At 35.7% G+C, this 23,986-nt stretch overlaps 1 protein-coding gene across 1 annotated transcript in view; it reads left to right on the forward strand.

Annotated features, from left to right (window-relative positions):
- COG5 (component of oligomeric golgi complex 5) overlaps window positions 1-23,986 on the forward strand; it is a 296,956-nt gene that overhangs the window by 120,645 nt on the left and 152,325 nt on the right. The window contains exon 7 of the mRNA XM_068550382.1: window positions 23,683-23,813. Coding sequence (XP_068406483.1) covers window positions 23,683-23,813 — 131 coding nt within the window. The remainder of the gene's footprint in view (window positions 1-23,682; window positions 23,814-23,986) is intronic.

Here is a 23,986-nt window from a genome sequence, read left to right on the forward strand (position 1 = left end):
TTTCACTTCCTTGGTAAAGTTTATTCCTAGGATTTTTTTTTCACAATTTTAAATGGGTGTATTTTTTAACTTTCACTTTCTTTCTTTTTATTTATTTATTTATTATCCAGCCCTTTATTTATTTATTTATTTATTTATTTTTAATCAGTCATCAATTTTATACACATCAGTGTATACATGTCAATCCCAATCGCCCAATTCAGCACACCACCATCCCCACCCCACCGCAGTTTTCCCCCCTTGGTGACCATACGTTTGTTCTCTACATCTGTGTCTCAACTTCTGCCCTGCAACCCGGTTCATCTGTACCATTTTTCTAGGTTCCACATACATGCGTTAATATACGATATTTCTTTTTCTCTTTCTGACTTACTTCACTCTGTATGACAGTCTCTAGATCCATCCACGTCTCAACAAATGACTCAATTTCGTTCCTTTTTATGGCTGAGTAATATTCCATTGTATATATGTACCACATCTTCTTTATCCATTCGTCTGTCGATGGGCATTTAGGTTGCTTCCATGACCTGGCTATTGTAAATAGTGCTGCAATGAACGTTGGGGTGCATGTGTCTTTTTGAATTATGGTTTTCTCTGGGTATGTGCCCAGTAGTGGGATTGCTGGGTCATATGGTAGTTCTGTTTTTATTTTTTTAAGGAACCTCCATATTGTTCTCCATAGTGGCTGTATCAATTTACATTCCCACCAACAGTGCAAGAGGGTTCCCTTTACTCCACACCCTCTCCAGCATTTGTTGTTTGTAGATTTTCTGATGATGCCCATTCTAACTGGTGTGAGGTGATACCTCATTGTAGTTTTGATTTGCATTTCTCTAATAATTAGTGATGTTGAGCATCTTTTCATGTGCTTTGTGGCCGTCTGTATGTCTTCTTTGGAGAAATGTCTATTTAGGCCTTCTGCCCATTTTTGGATTGAGTTGTTTGTTTCTTTAATATTGAGCTGAATGAGCTGTTTATATATTTTGGAGATTAATCCTTTGTCCGTTGATTCACTTGCAAATATTTTCTCCCATTCTGAGGGTTGTCTTTTCGTCTTGTTTATGGTTTCCTTTGCTGTGCAAAAGCTTTGAAGTTTCATTAGGTCCCATTTGTTTATTTTTGTTTTTATTTCCATTACTCTAGGAGGTGGATCAAAAAAGATCTTGCTGTGATTTATGTCAAAGAGTGTTCTTCCTATGTTTTCCTCTAAGAGTTTTATAGTGTCCGGTCTTACATTTAGGTCTCTAATCCATTTTGAGTTTATTTTTGTGTATGTTGTTAGGGAGTGTTCTAATTTCATTCTTTTAGATGTAGCTGTCCAGTTTTCCCAGCACCACTTATTGAAGAGACTGTCTTTTCTCCATTGTATATCTTTGCCTCCTTTGTCATAGATTAGTTGACCATAGGTGCGTGGGTTAATCTCTGGGCTTTCTATCTTGTTCCATTGATCTGTGTTTCTGTTTTTGTGCCAGTACCATATTGTCTTGATTACTGTAGCTTTGTAGTATAGTCTGAAGTCAGGGAGTCTGATTCCTCCAGCTCCGTTTTTTTCCTGCAAGACTGCTTTGGCTAATCGGGGTGTTTTGTGTCTCCATACAAATTTTAAGATGATTTGTTCTAGTTCCGTAAAAAATGCCATTGGTAATTTGATAGGGATTGCATTGAATCTGTAGATTGCTTTGGGTAGTATACTCATTTTCACAATGTTGATTGTTCCAATCCAAGAACATGGCATATCTCTCCATCTGTTGGTATCATCTTTAATTTCTTTCATCAGTGTCTTATAGTTTTCTGCATACAGGTCTTTTGTCTCCCTAGGTAGGTTTATTCCTAAGTATTTTATTCTTTTTGTTGCAATGGTAAATGGGAGTGTTTCCATAATTTCTCTTTCAGATTTTTCATCATTAGTGTATAGGAATGCAAGAGATTTCTGTGCATTAATTTTGTATCCTGCAACTTTACCAAATTCATTAATTAGCTCTAGTAGTTTTCTGGTGGCAGTTTTAGGATTCTCTATGTATAGTATCATGTCATCTGCAAACAGTGACCGTTTTACTTTTTCCTTTCCAATTTGTATTCCTTTTCTTTTTCTTCTCTGATTGCCGTGGCTAGGACTTCCAAAACTATGTTGAATACCAATGGTGAGAGTGGACATCCTTGTCTTGTTCCTGATCTTAGAGGAAACGCTTTCAGTTTTTCACCCTTGAGAATGATGTTTGCTGTGGGTTTGTCGTATATGGCCTTTATTATGTTGAGATAGGTTCCCTCTATGCCCACTTTCTGGAGAGTTTTTATCATAAATGGGTGTTGAATTTTGTCAGAAGCTTTTTCTGCATCTATTGAGATGATCATATGGGTTTTTTTCTTCAATTTGTTAATATGGTGTATCACATTGATTTATTTGCATATATTGAAGAATCCTTGCATCCCTGGGATAAATCCCACTTGATCGTGGTGTATGATCCTTTTAATGTGTTGTTGGATTCTGTTTGCTAGTATTTTGTTGAGGATTTTTGCATCTATATTCATCAGTGATATTGGTCTGTAATTTTCTTTTTTTTGTAGTGTCTTTGTCTGGTTTTGGTATCAGGGTGATGGTGGCCTCATAGAATGAGTTCGGGAGTGTTCCTTCCTCTGCAATTTTTTGGAAGAGTTTGAGAAGGATGGGTGTTAGCTCTTCTCTCAATGTTTGATAGAATTCACCTGTGAAGCCATCTGGTCCTGGACATTTGTTTGTTGGAAGATTTTTAATCACAGTTTCAATTTCATTACTTGTGATTGGTCTGTTCATATTTTCTGTTTCTTCCTGGTTCAGTCTTGGAAGGTTATACCTTTCTAAGAATTTGTCCATTTCTTCCAGGTTGTCCATTTTATTGGCATAAAGTTGCTTGTAGTAGTCTCTTAGGATGCTTTGTATTTCTGCGGTGTCTGTTGTAACTTCTCCTTTTTCATTTCTGATTTTATTGATTTGAGTCCTCTCCCTCTTTTTCTTGATGAGTCTGGCTAATGGCTTATCAATTTTGTTTATCTTCTCAAAGAACCAGCTCTTAGTTTTATTGATCTTTGCTATTGTTTTCTTTGTTTCTTTTTCGTTTATTTCTGCTCTGATCTTTATGATTTCTTTCCTTCTGCTCACTTTGGGTTTTGTTTGTTCTTCTTTCTCTAGTTCCTTTAGGTGTAAGGTTAGATGGTTTACTTGAGATTTTTCTTGTTTGTTGAGGTAGGCTTGTATAGCTGTAAACTTCCCTCTTAGAACTGCTTTTGCTGCATCCCGTAGGTTTTGGATCCTCGTGTTTTCATTGTCATTTATCTCTAGGTATTTTTTGATTTCCTCTTTGATTTCTTCAGTGATCTCTTGGTTATTTAGTAACGTATTGTTTAGCCTCCATGTGTTTGTGTTTTTTACGTTTTTTTCCCTGTAATTGATTTCTAATCTCATAGCGTTGTGGTCAGAAAAGATGCTTGATATGATTTCAGTTTTCTCAAATTTACTGAGGCTTGATTTGTGACCCAAGATGTGATCTATCCTGGAGAATGTTCCATGCACACTTGAGAAGAAAGTGTAATCTGCTGTTTTTAGATGGAATGTCCTATAAATATCAATTAAATCTATCTGGTCTATTGTGTTATTTAAAGCTTTTGTTTCCTTATTTATTTTCATTTTGGATGATCAGTCCATTGGTGTAAGTGAGGTGTTAAAGTCCCCCACTATTATTGTGTTACTGTCAATTTCCTCTTTTATAGCTGTTAGCAGTTGCCTTATGTATTGAGGTGCTCCTATGTTGGGTGCATATATGTTTATAATTGTTATATCTTCTTGGATTGATCCCTTGATCATTATGTAGTGTCCTTCCTTGTCTCTTGTAACATTCTTTATTTTAAAGTCTATTTTATCTGATATGAGTATAGCTACTCCAGCTTTCTTCTGATTTCCATTTGCATGGAATATCTTTTTCCATCCCCTCACTTTCAGTCCGTATGTGTCCCTAGGTCTAAAGTGGGTCTCTTGTAGACAGCATATATATGGGTCTTGTTTTTGTATCCATTCAGCAAGCCTGTGTCTTTTGGTTGGAGCATTTAATCCATTCACGTTTAAGGTAATTATCGATATGTATGTTCCTATGACCATTTTCTTAATTGTTTTGGGTTTGTTTTTGTAGGTCCTTTTCTTCTCTTGTGTTTCCCACTTAGAGAAGTTCCTTTAGCATTTGTTGTAGAGCTGGTTTGGTGGTGCTGAATTCTCTTAGCGTTTGCTTGTCTGTAAAGCTTTTGATTTCTCCATCAAATCTAAATGAGATCCTTGCTGGGTAGAGTAATCTTGGTTTTAGGTTCTTCCCTTTCATCACTTTAAGTATATCATGCCACTCCCTTCTGGCTTGTAGAGTTTCTGCTGAGAAATCAGCTGTTAACCTTATGGGAGTTCCCTTGTATGTTATCTGTCGTTTTTCCCTTGCTGCTTTCAATAATTTTTCTTTGTCTTTAATTTTTGCCAATTTGATTACTATGTGTCTAGGCGTGTTTCTCCTTGGGTTTATCCTGTATGGGACTCTCTGTCCTTCCTGGACTTGGGTGGCTATTTCCTTTCCCATGTTAGAAAAGTTTTCAACTATAATCTCTTCAAATATTTTCTCTGGTCCTTTCTCTCTCTCTTCTCCTTCTGGGACCCCTATAATGCGAATGTTGTTGCGTTTAATGTTGTCCCAGAGGCCTCTTAGGCCGTCTTCATTTCTTTTCATTCTTTTTTCTTTATTCTGTTCCGCAGCAGTGAATTCCACCATTCTGTCTTCCAGGTCACTTATCCGTTCTTCTGCCTCAGTTATTCTGCTATTGATTCCTTCTAGCGTAGTTTTCATTTCAGTTATTGTATTGTTCATCTCTGTTTGTTTGTTCTTTAATTCTTCTAGGTCTTTGTTAATCATTTCTTGCATCTTCTCGATCTTTGCCTCCATTCTTATTCCGAGGTCCTGAATCATCTTCACTATCATTATTCTGAATTCTTTTTCTGGAAGGTTGCCTATCTCCACTTCATTTAGTTGTTTTTCTGGGGTTTTTTCTTGTTCCTTCATCTGATATATAGCCCTCTGCCTTTTCATCGTGTCTGTCTTTCTGTGAATATGTTTTTTTCCCACAGGCTGCAAGATTGTAGTTTTTCTTCTGCTGTCTGCCCTCTGTTGGTTGAGGCTATCTAAGAGGCTTGATGGGAGGCTCTGGTGGTGGGTAGAGCTGACTGTTGCTGTGGCGGCCAGAGCTCAGTAAAACTTTAATCCACTTGACTGCTGTTGGGTGGGGCTGGGTTCCCTCCCTGTTGGGTGTTTTGCCTGAGGCAACCCAACACTGGAGCCTACCTGGGCTCTTTGGTCGGGCTAATGACAGACTCTGGGAGGGCTCATGCCAAGGAGTGCTTCCCAGAACTTCTGCTGCCAGTGTCCTTGTCCCCCCGGTGACACAGAGTCATCCCCCGCCTCTGCAGAAGACCTTCCAACACTAGCAGGTAGGTCTGGTTCAGTCTCCCCTGGGGTCACTGCTCCTTCCCTGGGTCCCGATGTGCACACTATTTTGCGTGCGCCCTCCAAGAGTGGGATCTCTGTTTCCCCCAGTCCTGTTGAAGTCCTGCAATCAATTCCCACTGGGCATCAAAGTCTGATTCTCTATGAATTCCTTCTCCCGTTGCCGGACCCCCAGGTTGGGAAGCCTGACGTGGGGCTCAGAACCTTCACTGCAGTGGGTGGACTTCTGTGGTATAAGTGTTCGCCAGTCTGTGAGTCACCCCCCCACCAGTTATGGGATTTGATTTTACTCTGATTGCGCCCCCCTACCGTCTCATTGTGGCTTCTTTGTCTCTGGATGTGGAGTATCTTTTTTGGTGAGTTCCAGTGTCTTCCTGTCGATGATTGTCCAGCAGCTAGTTGTGATTCTGGTGTTCTCGCAAGAGGGAGTGAGAGCACGTCCTTCTACTCCACCATCTTGGTTCCTGTCCAAAATAGCACTTTTGATTGAGCATGTGTTGCTGGTGTGACCAAGGCTTCAGTCTAACTTTCACTTTCTGATATTTCAGTTTTAGTGTATAGAAATGCAACAGATTTCTGTATACTAATCTTGTATTCTGCTACCTTGATGAGTTCATTTATTAGTTCTAACAGTTTTTGTGTGGGGACTTTAGGGTTCTCTATATACAATATCATGTCATCTGCAAGTAGTAACAGTTTTACTTCTTCCTTTCCAATTTGGATTCCTTTTATTTGTTTTTCTTCTCTGATTGCTGTGGCTAGAACTTCCAATACTATGTTGAATAGAAGAAGTGAGAATATACGTCTTTGTCTTGTTCCTGAATTTAGCAGTAAGGCTTTCAGCTTTTCACCATTGAGTATTATGTTGGCTGTGGGTTGGTTGTAAATGACCTTTACTATGCTGAGATATGTTCCCTCTCTTTCCACTTTGGTGAATGTTTTTATCATGAATGGATGTTGATTTTTGTCAAATGCTTTTCCTGCATCTACTGAGACGATCATGTGGTTTTTGTCTTTTTGTTAATGGTGTGAATCAGACTGATTTGCATATGGTGAACCATTCTTGTGACCCTGGAATAAATACAACTTGATTATGGTGTATGATCCTTTTTATGTATTGTTGGATTCGGTTTGCTAATATTTTGTTGAGGATTTTTGTATCTGTATCCATCAGAGATACAGGCCTGTAATTTTACATTTTTGGAGTGTCTTTGTCTGGTTTTGGTATCATGGTGATGGTGGTGGCCTCAGTAACTTTGGGAGTGTTCCCTCCTTTCAATTTTTTGGAATAGTTTTTAGAAGGATAGGTATAAGTTCTAATTTATATGTTTGATAGAATTCCCCAGTGAAGCCATCCAGTCCTGGGCTTTGTTTGCAGGGAGTTTGTTTGTTTGTTTGTTTTTACAGATTCTATCTTACTTTTAGTGATTGGTCTGTTCACATTATCTATTTCTTCTTGACTCAGTGTTGGCAGGCTGTATGTTTCTAGAACCTTTCCACTTCTTCCAGGTTGTCCAATTTGTTGGCATATAGCTGTTCCTAGTATTCTCTTATGATATTTTGTATCAATGGCATTAGTTGTTATTTTTTCTCTTTCTTATTTTGTTTATTTGGGTTCTCTCTCTTCTTAGTGAGCCTGGCTAGAGGTTTGTCAATTTTATTTATCTTTTCAAAAAACCAGCTCTTGTTTTTATTGATCTTTTCTACTCTTTTTGATCTCTATTTTATTTCCTTTCTGATCTTTATTATTAACTTCCTTCTGCTGAATTTGGGCTTTGTTTGTTTTCTGATTCTTTTAGATGGTAAGTTAGGTTATTTATTTGTGATTTTTCTTGTTTCTTGAGGAAGGCCTGTATTGCTCTGAACTTCCCTCTTAGAACTGCTTTTGATGCGTCCCATGGATTTTGTACAATTGTGTTTTCATTTTCATTTTTCTTAAGGTATTTTCTGATTTCTTCTTTGATTTCATCGTTGACCCATTGGTTTTTTTAGTAATTTACAGTTTAGTCTCCACGTGTTTGTTCTTCCCTTGTTTTTCTTGCTGTGGTTGATTTCTAATTTCATACCATTGTGGTCAGAAAAGTTGCTTGAAATAATTTCTATCCTCTAAAATTTGTTGAGGCTTGTTTTCTGACCTAGTGTGTGAACTATCCTAGAGAATGTTCTATGCATGCTTGAGAAGAATGTATATTCTGCTTTTTTTGGATGTTGTGTCCTGGACATATCAATGAAATCCAACTGATCTATTAGGTCATTTAGGACCTCTGTTGCCTTATTGATTTTCTGCCTGGATATCCATTGATGCCAGTGGAGTGTTAAAGTCTCCTACTATTATTGTATTATTGTCAGTTTCTCCCTTTATGTCTGTTAATATTTGCCTTATAGATTTAGGGGCTCTATATTGGGTGCATATATGTCAGTGAGTGTAATATCCTCTTCTTGTATTGATCCCTTTCTTTTTCTATAGTACTCTTCTTTGTCTTTCTTTATGGCCTTTGTTTTAAAGTCTGTTTTGTCTGATATGAGTATTGCTTCGCCACTTTCTTGTTGTTTCCATTTGCATGAAATATCTTTTTCCATCCCCTGACTTTCAGTCTGTGCATGTCTTTCGCCTGAAATGAGTCTCTTGTAGGCAGAATATTCCAGGTTCTTTTTCTTTTTCTTTTTTTTTAAAACTTTAGTCTTTTTTTTTTAATGTATTTTTTTTTAAACGCATTGTTTACTTTATTTATTTATTTATTTTTGGCTGTGTTGGGTCTTCGTCTCTGTGCGAGGGCTCCCTCCAGCTGCGGCAAGCGGGGGCCACCCCTCATCGCGGTGCGCGGGCCCCCCACCATCGCGGCCTCTCTTGTTGCGGAGCACAGGCTCCAGACGCGCAGGCCCAGCAATTGTGGCCCACGGGCCCAGCCGCTCCGCGGCACGCGGGATCCTCCCAGACCAGGGCTCGAACCCACGTGCCCTGCATTGGCAGGCAGACTCTCAACCACTGCGCCACCAGGGAAGCCCTTCTTTTTTTTTTTTAAATCCAATCTGCTGCTCTGTAACTTTTGATCAGAGCATTTATTCTATTGATATTTAAACTAATTGTTAATAGGTATGTATTTATTGCCATTTTAAGCCTTGTTTTCCAGCTGTTTCTGTAGTTCTTCTTTGTTCATTTCTTCTTTTCATTTTTCCTTTTGTATTTTGATGATTTTCTTTTGTAGTATGCTTGAGTTCCTTTTTTTTGTTTTTTTGTTGTTTTGTTTGTTTTGTGAATCCTTTGTATGTTTTTGATTTGTTGTTACCATGGAGTTCAAGTACGTTGATCTGTAACTAAATCAGTTTGCTTTAAACTGATAGTCATTCAAGTTCAAACACATTCTAAAAGACCTACATTTTTATACTCCCCTCCCCCAAATTTTGTGATTTTTATGTCCTTTATTTAAGTCTTCATGCTTATCCTTTTACTTTTCATTGTAGTTACAATAGCTTTTAGGTTTTTTTTACTGTGTACTGGCTTATTTAAGTGATTTTTCAGTCCTTACTATATTTGCCTTTTCCTATTGTGATTTTCCCTTTTCTATAGGTTCTTGTCTATTTTCTATTTAGAGAAGATGCTTCTGTATTTCTTTTAGGGTAGGTTTAGTATTGCTGTTTTCTTAGTTTTTGCTCGTCTGAGAAGTTCTTTATCTCTCCTTTTATTCTAAATGATAATCTTGGGACTTCCCTGGTGGTCCAGTGGTTAAGACTCTGTTTCCACTGCAGGGAGTGTGAGGTCAATCCTTGGTCAGGGAACTAAGATCCCGTGTGCTGTGCACTGTATGGCAAAAAAAAAAAAGAAAAGAAAAGATAATCTTGCTGGGTAGAGTATTCTAGGTAGAAGGCTTTTCCCTTTCAGGACTTTGAATATATCATGCCACTGTCTTCTCACTTGCAAAGTTTTTGCAGAGAAATCAGCTGACAGCCTTATGGGGAGGGTTCCCTTCTAAAGGACTCTTTTTCTCTTGCTGTCTTTAGAATCCTCTCTTTATTTTTCACTTTTGCCATTTTAATTATGATGCAGCTTGTTGTGAGTCTGTTTTGACTTATCTTGTTTGGGACCCTCTGCGCTTCCTGTACCTGGATATCTGTTTCCTTCTTTAGTGTTGGGATGTTTCCAGCCATAATTTCTTTAAATACATTTTTGGTCCTCCCTTCTTCTTCTGGAACCCCTATTATGCGTAGCTTGGCATTTATGTCGTCCCATAGATCTCACACATTGCTTTCTCTTTTTTTTTTCCATTTGTTTTTCTGTCTGCTATTCTGACTGGGTGATTTCCATTATTCTGTCTTACAGATCACTTGTTTGTTTGTTTGTTTGTTTTTTTGTTTTTTTTGTTTTTGTCCGCACCATATGGCTTGTAGGATCTTACTTCCCCGACCAGGGATTGAACCCCAAGGGCCATGGCAGTGAAAGTGCCGTGTCCTAACCACTGCACCACCAAGGAATTCCCCACTTATTTGTTCTTTTATGTCATTTATTTGGCTGTTCATTACTTCTAGATTGCTTTTTATCTTGGAAATTGAATTATCTATCTTTGATTGTTTCATCTTTGTAGTTTCTAGTTCCTTGTTACAGTGATCTGCGTTTCTGTCGATAATCTTTCTTAATTCAGTTAGCATTTTTATTACCACCTTTTTGAACTCATGGTCTGGTAGACTGGTGAGCTCTGTTTTATTATCTGTTCTTTCAGGGTATTTCTCTTACTCTTTTAATTGGGAGTAGTTCCTTTGCCTTTTCATTTTACTTAACTTTCTGTCTCAGTGAATTTAGGAGAAACAGTTATCTATCGTGGTCTTGAAGAGGTGTTTTTATGAGGGAGCTTTATGTGTAGACGTGTATGTCCAGTGTCTTTGGTGCGAGGGCTGGTTTTGATAGGGACACCAGTCGTGTCCTTCCTCAAGGTGTGCTGGTTGTTATCACCTTGATAGGGAAGGGGTGTGGTTGATGTTAGGGGATCTAAAACCTGTGAAGTGGGATGTCCCCTCTGCTTTGTGGCTCTCACCATCCTGTCAGGTGCAGGGTCTGCTTCCCAGTTGTTGGAGTAGAAGCTCTGAGAATCAGGCTCGATAATGTTCCTTTCCCCTTTAGTGCCTGTCCCGCCCCAAAGGAGCAAGTGAAGCAAGTAAAGCCCCTTCACTCACAGAGAACTTAGGTACCACCTGTATAGGTGTCTGTGGCTCTGTTCACATGCAGACCACGTTCGCATCCCTTCCCCTGTTGTATTCTTCCCAGATCTAGTTCAAGCCTTTGGTGTGGAGTGGGCAGGGCTGGAGAGTTCTCTAGGCTGGGGCTGGGGTTTCAGGCATTGTGACTGCAGGCATTGAGGTGGCTGTGCTGCTGCCAGAGATCTAGATTGCCTCGGTGGCTGTCTTCTCCCAAGACCTGTCTGCCCCAGATCCCGTGCTAAGCTGCAGTGTGGAGTGTGGTGGGGACTGGAGTATTTACTCCGGTGGGAGATGAACCATGGCATGTTCGCAGCACCACCTGAGCATGCGTTGACCATAGCCGCCACTCGCCCCACCTGGATCACATCCCAGGCACCCCCCCGGCCCCCGGCCCCACTGCCTGTCTGTGCGTAGCTAGACCAAGTGTTTTCCCAGGGCCTGGTTGGCTGAAATCTGTACCAAGCTGTGGTGTGGTAGGGCTGAGGTGTTTGCCTCGTTCGGATTAGGGGGTGTGGCGAGGCAGCAGCCTCCAGTGCAAGGCTCTCTCTGTCCTGACTCTTGGGAAGCCATCATGTGCGTGCTCCTTGTGAGTAGAGTCTAGGCATCTCCAGCCCTTCATCTGTCCCAGGGACCTCCCAGCAGCCAAGGGGGTTTGTCCTCCTCTGTGCAGGACCCTGGGACTCTGATTCCCAGATTGTGGCCTGTCCTCCTCGCTCCCCAGGGTGGGTGAGTGCCTGTGTGGACCTTTTCTTCCTCTCAGATCCCTCTCACAGGTGGGAGTCTCAACCCTATGCCTTTTTCTGTCCTACCCAGTTACGTGGAGATCTTTCTTGCAGCTTTGGTGGTATAGGAGTTCTTTTGCCAGTTTCCACGTAGTTTTCTGTGAGAATTGTTCCACCTGTATAGTATTTCTGCTATGTTTTTGCAGGGGGGGGGGTGGCCAGCTACACGTCCTCCTATTCCACCATCTTGATAATAATTCAGCTTTATATATCTTTTTCTATCTTTTTAACTTATTTGTGTCTTCATGTTTTTTATGAGTTTTTTAATGGACTATCTATAGTTCTTTTTTTAATCCAGTTTTATAATCTCTGCATCATATTTAGGATGTTTAGGCAGTTTAGATTTCGTTGCATTCTTGATGTGATTATATTTGATGCTACCATCTTGCTATTTATATTCCGTTTGTATCGTCTTTTCATTGCTTCTCATTTTCTCTTCTGCTTGCTTTTGGAGTGTTTTTCATGACTACAGTTTACCTCATTTGTTGGCTTATAAACTGTAAAGCTGTTTGTGTTATGTTTATTTATTTAAGTTTTTATAATAAACATCTTTAAATTATCAAAGTTTATTTTCCATGTATTCTAAGAGGAACCTCCTCTTGGTCATGATGTATTATTCTTTTTATATATTACTAAATCCTATTTGCTAAAATTTGATGAGGATTTTTGCATCTGTGCTTTTAAGGGAGATGGTTCTGTAGTTTTGTTTGTTTGCTAATGTCTTTGTTTTTTTAGCAGGTAATCAGATTTGCTAATATTTTGAGGATTTCTGTGTCTATGCTCTTGAGAGATAATGTTTGTAGCTTTTTTTTTTTTGGTCTAGTTTTGAGAAGTGTTCCTTCTTCCATTGTGTAGTATTGGATTGTTTCTTTTTTCCATGATAGTGAAACCATCTGGGTTTGTAGATTTCTAATTCAGAATGTTTTGAATTACAAATTCAATTTCTTTAACAGTTATATTTTCAGGTCATCTTGTATGAGTTCTGATAATTTCTTCTAAGTTGTAGAGCTATTCAGAGTATTCCATCATACTTTTAATGCTGTGAGTTCTGTAGTGGTATCATGTTTTTCACTCCTGTAATTGGTAATTTGTCTTCTATCCTTTTTTCTTTCTTGGTCTTTCTGGGAGTTTATTAACTTTATTGATACTTGCGAAGAGTCTACTTTTGGTTTGATTGGTTTTCTGTTATTTTTGTTTTCAATTTCATTGATTTTCTGATATCTTTTTTAGTCCCTTTCTTCAGCTTGTTTTGGGTTTATTTTGCTTTTTTTCTAGTTTCTTGAGGCAATAGCTTGCATTATTGAGACCTTTTTTCCCCTAATAACACATCGTTTTCTAAGAACGCATCTAGTGTTATTAAATTTCTTCCAACTCTTGCCTTAGTTGAATCCCACAGATTTCGATGTTGTTTTTTCATCTTCGTTCAGTTCAATATTTCTAAAAAAATTTCCTTTGAGATCTTTTGTGATCCACTGATTATTTGGAAATGTGTTGTTTAATTTCGAAATGTTTAGAAAATTTATAGGTATTTTTGTATTGCTGATTCTTAGTTTGATTCTATTATGATCAATTGAATTGTATGATTTCATTTCTTTTAAATGTAAGATGTTTGTTTTGTGACCTAGGACATTCTCTGTCTTGGTTAATGTTCCGTGTGTAGTTGAACAGAATGTATATTCTGTTTTTGTTGGGTGGAGTGCTCTGTTGATGTCAACTAGTTTCCCTTGTTTTATGATGGTCATTTTTTCTATTCCTTGTTGATTTTATTTAGTGCTTCTCAGTTGTTGAGGGAGGGGTATTGGCTCTTACTTCTGGTTAGATAATGATTGGAAGGTAGGCACTAAATATAGCATCTGAAGTATCTTCCTGGAGGGGAAAAAAGGTTGGGTTTATATAAATCCATGTTCTAAAATTATAATGTCATAGCAACAGCACCATGGTTAGAAAGTAAAGGGAAGGGGGAAAAGAAAACAAAACCCAACTGTGCCCAAAGGAAAGATAGAAAATACACTGTCTTCTTCTTTTTTTCTGTATTTATCTATGGCCCTGGGCAATTTTTTTGTGCTCACTGGAAAAAAGAGTAAGACTTAGGAAAGGAAAACTAATCCCCTTTTTTAATAGTAAGGTTTTTCCCCACCCTAAAGTGAGAGCCAGAAAAAAAAATAAAGCTTTTGATGCTAAATTTTCACGAAGCTTTGAAGAACAAGATCAGCATGCCCTGAGACTTTGGACTTGAAGTATAAAGATTTCACACAAAGGAGTTTACTTAAGCCTGAGGCTTATTTTGTGCATAGTTTAAGCAGTAGTATCAACTAAGGATTGGTTAGAAAAGTACAGATTTTACCTTTATGTTTTTTGGGGTTTTTTTTTTTTGCAATACTGAACTCCTTAAGATTATGTTTTTCAAGGCCCTCTTCCTCCCTCCATTAAAAAAAAGGGGGGGTTAGTAACTAATACCCCATTTATGAAAATAAGAAGTTACTTACATGCTTTTGGTGGTTTACAAAACGTTCTTCATGCATATTATCTCATTTGATCCATACAGCCCTGTGTGATTTGTAACACAGGTTTTTTATTCTTTACTTATGGAATCTCAGAAAGGTTAAGTGATTTTTCTCAGGTCATAAAATTGAGTAGAATAAAGTTCAGGTATTCTCATTCCTAACTCAGCCTTCTTTCTGTGATATTCTGCCTTTGAAAGGATATACCTGTTTTCTTGAATAGAATTGACTTTAAGTAAATGATATTTTTATTGATTTTATAAGTGCTCCAGTGATCATGTACTATTATATTTTACATAAGGATAAATTTCAAAGATTATTAGAAAGCTTTAATAGATTTTCAAACGTTGACTTAATCCTGAATTTTCTCTTACATGAACTTGTTTTTTAACGTCCTTTTGATTAGTTACCCACTGATAACTATAAATTCTTTATATGTTTTTAATGGTAATACCTTTATGTATTTAATTTACTTCAAATTATTTTTATTCTTTTTCTGATTTTATTTTTATTTTTTCATTAGAAGACGTTAGAAAATGTATATATTAGTAGTTGTGAAATTTGTCTTATAGTTCGTTTGGTTAAGGAATTATTTTCCCCTGTAGTGGGAATAAGTATTTTATATTGTTTAAATTTTTTTTCTATGATTGGTTTTATATATTGTGAGATGCTTTTTAAAAATAATTTTCCCTACTTGTTTAGTTATATTTTGGTTCTTATATATTAAAATCTTATACCTTTTAAACCCGTTATTTTGTTCTCGATTCTGTCATTTTTACTTTTGTGCAAATACCACATTACTTTTTAAAAATTTTGCTTTATAATTTCATTTTCATTTATTTTATACATTATTGAAATCACTCTGCAATTTTACAGAAACATTTTTCTTGAAGATATTTTTTCCTATAGGCTGCTTTCTCATCAGATTCAAGATATCTACTTGAATATGATTAACGTATGTCAAATATAAACGAACTTTTTACACCTAGAATAAGGAAATGAAAATCAGTATGTATACGTAGTTGTCATTATTAAAGTTTTCTTGGGGTTTTTGACTTTTACTTTTTCTCTAACTTTATGTGTTTTCTAAGGTTTCTTTAGTGAAACAGTTTTTTTTTTTTTTTAAAGGAGCGGGGAGGGGAATTTTTAAAATAACCCTATCTTAGACTTAGCCATTTGTTACAAATAACAAATAAGTATTCTGTGATGATGGTGATGTTGTTGTTTTGATGATGATGGTGATGATGACACCTTCAGTAACTGGACACTTAGATCTCGTTGACTGGGTGAATTAATTTTATCAATATTGTAAACCCTTCGGCATCCATGTTGTTTGGTGATGTTTTGTGGTGGTGGTTTGTTTTGTGTTCATTTACATTTGTTATTGAGCTCAGTATTGTCTAGGAACTGTGTTTTTATAAAACATATGATAAGGTGGCAAGGAAGATTGATGTTGCAGAAGTAGTTAAAATGTAGTCGTTGTGATAAGCCCTGATCTTACAATATTATTTATTTTGATTTCAGGTAAACTTTTTGTTGAATGGATTCTACAATGACAGCTTTGCTCTCCAGATTATTATTCATCAGTTTGCCAGATAACCCTTTATAAATCACAGACTTACATTTTGCTATTTGCTTTTGTAAAAGACAGGCTTTAGTCTGAAGTTTCTAAATAATCAGGGCTGTGTAGAAAAATCAGATGTGGAGCTTTTAGATAATATAATTGTATGACTGTATTCTGGAAATGGCCTTAGGAAGTAATGTATAAGTAAATAACTAAAAATGAACAAACCAACAGACTAGGAAAATACTCATAGCAAATATGATAGGTAAACAGTGAATATTATCGTATAATTAATACAAAGTGATATAAAAATGACAGGGAGTAAAAATGATGTAGAGATTCTCAAAAGGAGATACAGATAGTAAAAGTTATTCAGCCTCATCATTTAAAAATTCATGTCAGACCCTCAATAAGAACGTACCTCTTCTAGCAGTGTATAAAATATTCAATACAGGAATAACATCCAGTGCTATCCATGGTTAAGTAACTCCCATAGATTATTAGGAAAATGTATAAAGTAGTATAGTCATTTTGAAAAGTAGTTTGATAATTTGTACCAATAAGCTTAAAATTGTTACTTTGATCTGGTAATTCTGCTTTGTTTCCCAAGGAAATAATTATAGATATTTAAAATTCTTATATGTATTTATGATAAATAATTATTCCATTTAGGCAGATGGTTAAGTAATTTTTGTTCATTTATTTGATGAAATACTGTCAAAAACATATTTATAAGTACTATCATAGTATGGGTGAATGCTTATAACATTGTTAATAAAGAAGACATTGTAAATAAGTATAATTACAGATAAAAACATAAAATAACTCATGGGTAGTTTAAAAAGTAGGGTAAGAATTTAAAGGAATATAGTAGACACAAACAAGATTTTGAGTATTTTAGGAATATCTGAAGGTTGCTTGAAATTTCTCTGAGGCACTTATCTGCATTGTGCTCTTTGCAAAGTTGGTGTGTAGGAGGGAGTCACTTTCTTCAGTGTAGCCAGCTGCCCAGTCCCTGTATGTCAATTTTTGCTTTTTCTGCTCTTTCTCACATAAGTATCTAAGGGGAGGATATATGCTGTTTTGGTACTGCTTGAGAATTTGAAGATTCACAAATTTGTCAGTCATATTCACATATATTCCAATAATCCACTTGGCAGTTGTTGCCTCTGTGTTGTGGGTTATATAATTTCCCTTCTTTGAAGTATTTTTCTGATTTTCAAAAATGAGCATGATATTTTTAAAAGGAAAAGAAAAGCCTTTATTCAGTTACCAGTTAATAATCCTAGCATGAAACTCTTTTTCATTAGACAGCGTATTCTGTTTTTCCTACAGTGGCTCATATGCCATTAATCCCATCTAGTGTTTGTACTTCTTATCTCTAGAAGTTCAATTTGTGCCTTACTTTATTACCCATGTCTTTACTAACATGTTTAGTCTTTTCTGTTTTGAACACGTGAAATTCAGTTATAACTCTTGTAATGTCCTTGTTTATAATACTATAATCTGTGCCATTGGTTCATACTTATTTAATATTTAATGGAAAAATATAAAAATGCAGAAACATTTTTAACATGTGTAAACTACAAATACTACCTACCAAGTTTAAGTTTTAGAATATTAAAAGCATGTTGTATCGCCCATCTCTATAACTTTTCTAAATGTTGTTATTGTTTGTATGTGTCCCTAAATAATATATTGTTTAATCATACATGTCTTAATATAAATTACCTCTTGCTGTGTGTATTCTGAAACTTGTTCTTCTTCCTTAACATTGTTATTGAGAGACGTCATTATTGATGTGTATACTTGTCATTGTTTTTACTCTTCTGTAGTAGTATTTTGAAGGAATATATTTTTGTTTATCTGTTCTCCAGTTGATGGTCATTTCAGTTATATACAGCTTTGTTTTGTTTTTTACAATGCTTTTATGAACACTCTTGTATACGTCTTCCAATATACAAATATGAGAATTTCTCTGAGTTATGTGCCTAGGAGTGGCATATTTTGGTCATAGGGATATTCATATGAAATCTTATTAGATTATCCAAATTGATTTCCAAAGTGTTTTCTTCTCATTTACAATGTTTCTCTTTATATATATATATATATATACACACACACACACACACACACACAACATATACATACATACACATATATACATGTACACATATATTTTTATGTATGTATGTATTTACTGTTACAGTTAACATTGTAGAAAATGTCTTTCCAAATATATTCACTTTTTTCTTCTTTTTAAATATTACTTATTTTAGAAACAGAATCCTTGATTTAGAGGATACAAATTTTTTATTAGCTAGCCACCTTATTTTAATTTTTATATTATTATTTTGACTTCCCATGTACTCTTTAATTTGGTTTTATTTGTTATGAAAGTATGCATGTATAACATACTCAAGTAGTTATCCAAAGTTTATTGTTAAACATAGCAAGTCACTGCCCTTTTTTCTGCCCCGTTTACTTTTCCCTAGAGGCCACCATTTTCACCATTTTTGCTGATTCTTTTGATATTTACCTCCATAGCTCTAAATCACTGGCCTATATTTCCAATTCGTAATTTTTAACTTCTTTGGCTTCCCACTTTGAAGCATGAAGATTTAGCCTCTTTCATTTCTTCCAACTTCCAGCACCATCCCAACTTCACACCTGTACTCTTCCCTCATCTCTTTTATCCTAAATAAATAATGTAGTGCTAACATTATTGTGAAAAGTATATGCATAGCTGAGTCACTTAGCACACTATAATTACTCTTCTTTTTTTTTTTTTTAAATAGAGGAGGATGCTAGTAAAGGAAGAGGCAGTGAGGATTTTGAAATCTTAAGGGGAATTTGTATCGCAAAGGAGGATTTGTGGAAGGAGATAACATTAGTCAACAGGAAGCCGTAGATGCCATGAATGGGAGAGGAATATGATGAGAACGTTTATTCTGGTAGCCATGTGTAGTAACAACTAGAACATTGAAAGCCTATGAAAATGACTGGCATGTATTTTTTTAATTTTATTTTATTTTAAATAAATTTATTTATTTATTTATTTTTGGCTGCGTTGGGTCTTCGTTGCTGCCCACGGGCTTTTCTTTACTTGTGGTGAGCTGAGGCTACTCTTCGTTGCGGTGCGCGGGCTTCTCACTGTGGTGGCTTCTCTTGTTGCGGAGCACGGGCTCTAGGCGTGCGGGCTTCAGTAGCTGTGGCTTGCGGGCTCTAGAGTGCAGGCTCAGTAGTTGTGGCGCATGGGCTTAGTTGCTCCGCGGCATGTGGGATCTTCCCGGACCAGGGCTCGAACCTGTGTCCACTGCATTGGCAGGCAGATTCTCAACCACTGTGCCATCAGGGAAGCCCATGTATTTTTGTTATAAACAATTTTTATGACATTGAGGTTTAAGTTTGAAGACTAAAGAAAAAAAAAAAGGGCAATCCTGGGAAATAATACAGTAATCAGTCACTGAGATCAAGTGACTGCTTGGGGCAAAGTGTAAGAAGTTTATTCTAAACTTTTAGTAATTTGAGACCAGGACAGTGAAAGTGGGGGAAATCAGAATTAATTTTTTAGTATCTTAAATTTCAAAATGGAGTACATTTGACAAAAAAAAAAAAATTATGTTTATCTTACCCATCCTCTTGAAAAATTTTTTTAATTTTTAAATTTAATTGTATTAAAAATTTTATTGGAGTATAGTTGATTTACAGTGGTTCAGGTGTACAGCATAGTGATTCAGTTATACACATACATATATATATATATATATTCTTTTTCAGATTCTTTTCCATTATAGGTTATTACAAGATATTGAATATAGTTTCCTGCACTATACAATAGCATCTTTTTATCTATTTTATATACAGTAGTGTGTATCTGTTAATCCCAAATCTGTTAATCCCAAATTCCTAATTTATACCCCCACTTTTCCCTTTGGTGACCATAAGTTTGTTTTCTATGTCTGTGAGTCTATTTTTGTTTTGGAAATAAGTTCATTTGTATCTTTTTTTTAGATTCCACATATAAGTGATACCATGTGATATTTGTCTCTCTCTGTGTGACTTACTTCACTTAGTATGATAATCTCTGGGTCCATCCATGTTACTGCAAATGGCATTATTTCTTTTTTATGGCTGAAATTGTTTACATATACCACATCTTCTTTATCCATTCATCTGTTGACGGACGTTTAGGTTGCTTCCATGTCTTGGCTATTGTAAATAGTGCTTCTCTGAACATTGGGGTGCATCTATCTTTTGAATTAGAGTTTTTTCCGGATATATGCCCAGGAGTGGGATTGCTGGGTCATATGGTAAGTCTGTTTTTAGCTTTTTAAGTAATATCCATATGGTTCTTCATAGTGGCTACACCAATTTACATTCCCACCAACAGTGTAGGAGGGTTCCCTTTTGTCCATACCCTCTCCAGCCTTTATTATTTGTAGACTTTTTGATGATAGCTATTCTGACTAGTGTGAGGTGATACCTCATTGTGGTGCTGATTTGCATTTCTTTAATAATTAGTGGTGTTGAACATCTTTTCATGTGCCTGTTGGCCATCTGTATGTCTTCAGAGAAATGTCAGTTTAGGTCTTCTGCCAATTTTTTGATTGGCTTGTATGTTTTTTCGATATTGAGTTGTTTGAGCTGTTTGTATATTCTGGATATTAATCCCTTGTCAGTCATATTGTTTCCAAATATTTTCTGCCAGTCTTTAGGTTGTCTTTTCATTTTGTTGATGGTTTACTTTGCTGGACAAAAGCTTTTAAGTTTGATTAGGTCCCATTTGTTTATTTTTGCTTTTATTTCTTTTGCCTTGGGAGACTGATCTAAGAAAATATTGCTACAATTTTTGTCAAAGAATGTCTTGCCTATATTCTTTCCTGGGAGTTTTATGGTGTCATTTGTTACATTTAGGTCTTTAAACCGTTTTGAGTTTATTTTCATATGTGGTGTTAGAGAATGTTCTAATCTCACTGCATAACATGTAGCTGTCTAGTTTTCCCAGAATCACTTGTTGAGGAGACTGCCTTTTCTCCATTGTACATTCTTGCTTTCCCTGAACAATTGAGTCTGATGTGATTTTTACATTTTTACCCTTTTACTGAGCAAATGGGGAGAGTGTAGGGGGAAGAGTCTGTCCTTTGAATGTAAAGCTGTCTTCTCTCTGCAGTTTGTGGGATTGGCCTGGGATGATCTAGTGAGAAGACTGAGGTCAGATAGACCTGGATTTAAATTCTGCTTTGTTGGTTACTACCCAGGTGATTTTGTTCCTAATATGTTAGTATTGCTAACACAGTTGTTGAGAATATTACATATAATATTAAAAATAATAAGTGCATATTTTGTGTCTAATTCAGTGCCTTCCACATGTCAGGTCTTCAGAAATTATAGTTATTATTATTGGAATCATCACCATGTTTTTTCATCAATACCAGCCCCTATATGTGCTTTACAAAGAACAAATGTATAAAGACTTGGAACACTGATAGCGATTGTATGCAACAGATAAACAGGAGGGAAGAATTTAATATAATCCTTACGTTCTCCTGGGTGGGTGGGTGGTGTTACTACATTTTTTTTTCCCTGCCCACCCCCCACCCCCCCCACCCCACCATCTGTTTCTACGTTTATCTCTTTTATTGAAAAGCAGCTTTTTGGAATAATCAGTAAGGAAAATAATATGGTTCTTTCTTTTTCCCAGCTGATAGAACCCTTTGTACTCCAAATGTAGCATGTCTTGGTAATTTCTTTAAATGAGTGTTTTTTAAATATAGTGCGGATAAGCATGGGATGGGGAGGTGGGAAAGGAAGGTGGTTAGATAATGTGATGAGGGGCACTGTTTACCTTAGAAAGTATTGGAGTTACTCATTTATATGCTCTACTAGATTGTAGACTTTGTGGGGACATAAGCTATGCTGACTTTTTCTATTTGTGCCAGCACCTGGCACAATACATTGTATCTTTCAGTGGTTATAACTTTGTGCTTTTCCTTCCTGTCTTTGACTTTTCTACTTGGGGGTCACAATTTATGTCTGATTTATTTCTGTATGTTTGTGACTTATAAATGATTGGTACTCAATAAATGGATTGAATGAATGACTTGAATTGTCTCCAGAGTTACAGATCAGCAGTCATAAGAATAAAGCAACTGTTAGCTTTGCTTATCTATAGACATTTATTACTGGAAGGAACCTTAGGGTTTATGTAGTCTAGCTCTTCATCTTTCAAATAAAGTAACTGTTACCAAAGATTGCAAGACTTTTATTGGGAAACCTATGTGGCAGAAGTAGAGTTAGAACCCAGCCAGATCTCTTATTCATAGTTCCTTTTCCTTTCTTAAACTTAATTGTGATATTTTTCTTCCTTAGATAACAGAAAAAAAGGAGAAAAAAGTTAGTAACCAGCTTGAAAAGAAAATATTTATTTTCTATTCTCTGTATGTCTGTAGTTATGTCTGTACTTTGATTCTATATTGTGTAGTCAGCATTTTCAGGGTGAACATAGCATTTACTTATTGATCATTGCCACAACTTAGGTTAAACATAATTTTCTCAAAATTTTCTGAAAAGTAAAATTTAAAAATCAGATTAAAAAGATTTTCTCTGGATTATAATCCACCCTACATTTACATGATAGATTGGTGTATAAAGTACTTTGGTATTCATGAACTTATTTTGATTCTGATGATAAGAGTTATGTAGGGTGTGAATTATAAATTATTGTCATTTTACAGCTGAAAAAAATTGAGACTCAGTGAGGGTATATCACATGATTATGATCACCTAGTGAGTAAATTATGAGGCTGAATGTAAACTCAAATGATTTAAAGGCATTTTCAGTACTCTTTCCACTGTAGAGAGCTCTAAATCCCTTTAGATAGACACATTTAAAAATGCTTATGGTTGAAGGACAGTTGGCAGTAACCACTGTTAGGTGCCCTTTACACTGTTTCCTTCTGTCCTCTAGTGTAGAACTAACTATACTGTGTGCAATCAGCAGATGTTTGAGTGCTAAGTGGTTAGTTAGCATTGTACTGGATGCTTTAATGTAGTTTCACCTAGGCAGTGCGTTGTGACCCAGCTGAAGAAAAATATGACAATATGTAAGTGCTAGGGATATATTTTAAGACTTAAAATTTAAAAATTCTAATTAGAGAACATAGTGAAAAACACATTTGATATTCTGTTGAGTAACTGGAAAACAGTCATCTTCTATCTAAATCATTTTTGTTTTTTAGAAACAATTTTTCTTGTTAAAATAGAAAATACATATTTTAGAACTGTGTCTGAGATGCATAATGAAACCTTGACCTTCATTTGTAACATTTTAGTTACCTCAGATATGTCTAAGATTAAGCCAATAAATAAATAAATAAATTTCTCAAAATCTAAATGTGCAGAGACAACTGTTGTTAACTTCTTGGTGGATACCTTTTCACACTTCTTGCTCTGTGTATATAATTCTCTAAGTAGAATATATATAATTCTATGAATAGAGTTATAATTCTGTAAACTAAATTCTATAATTCTCCTTACAGAAAATTAAGTTTATAGAATTATATAGTATATAATCATATTTTATATGTAATTATATAAATGGAATTAAGTTCTTTGTGTAGTTTTTTTCATTCAGTCATATCATGAAAATGCTTCAATGGAAGTAAGTAAATTAGGTCTATTGTGTGATCATGTAAAGTGGTAGCGTGCTAAAGTTTTTCATCATTTATTTATCATTGTCCAAGTGGTGGACATTTGTTTCAAAAGTTTTGTTACTGTAGAATAATTTTTAAAACTGTCCTGCAACTTGAGAAATTTCTAAGATCATCAGGATCTTTATTTATATTAAATTTGGCACACTTTTTTGGTAACTTGTTGACATTACTTTGAATTTATAATAATCATAATTCTCCTCTTGCTTTACCAACTCTGTAATGTTTGGAACTTTTTCTCCAGAGTAAAGTTACTTATTAAGTAGAAAATATTTGGGTAACTATGTTTTTTAAAATACAGATTTTGAAAGGGAATAGTGTTCAACAGCAATTCTGTAATATTTCAATGAAGTTAGACATGATGTTTTGATACCTTGATATTTATTCAATATTGAAATATTTAAATGTGTGTAATTTTTTTAATAGATTATCTTTCTCAAGGAATAGATCTTTCTGGAATAGAAGTAATAGAAAATGATCTACTTTTTGTTGCAAGAGCTCGACTTGAAGTGGAAAATCAAGCTAAGCGCCTCCTGGAGCAGGGTGTGGAGACTCAGGTAATACAAATAATGTCACTTTTTTAATGTGAAAAATATGTCATAATACAGATGAACATTTGATTTTGTGTTGAAAAAAGTAATGTATGTCCTTATTTTATCACTGAAGAACTATGTCCACAATTTGATCGGAGAGTAGGGCATAAAGTAAGTACAAGGAAAATTTTTAAAAT

This window comes from Eschrichtius robustus, chromosome 8 (assembly GCF_028021215.1).
Source record: "Eschrichtius robustus isolate mEscRob2 chromosome 8, mEscRob2.pri, whole genome shotgun sequence".
Taxonomy (NCBI): domain Eukaryota; kingdom Metazoa; phylum Chordata; class Mammalia; order Artiodactyla; family Eschrichtiidae; genus Eschrichtius; species Eschrichtius robustus.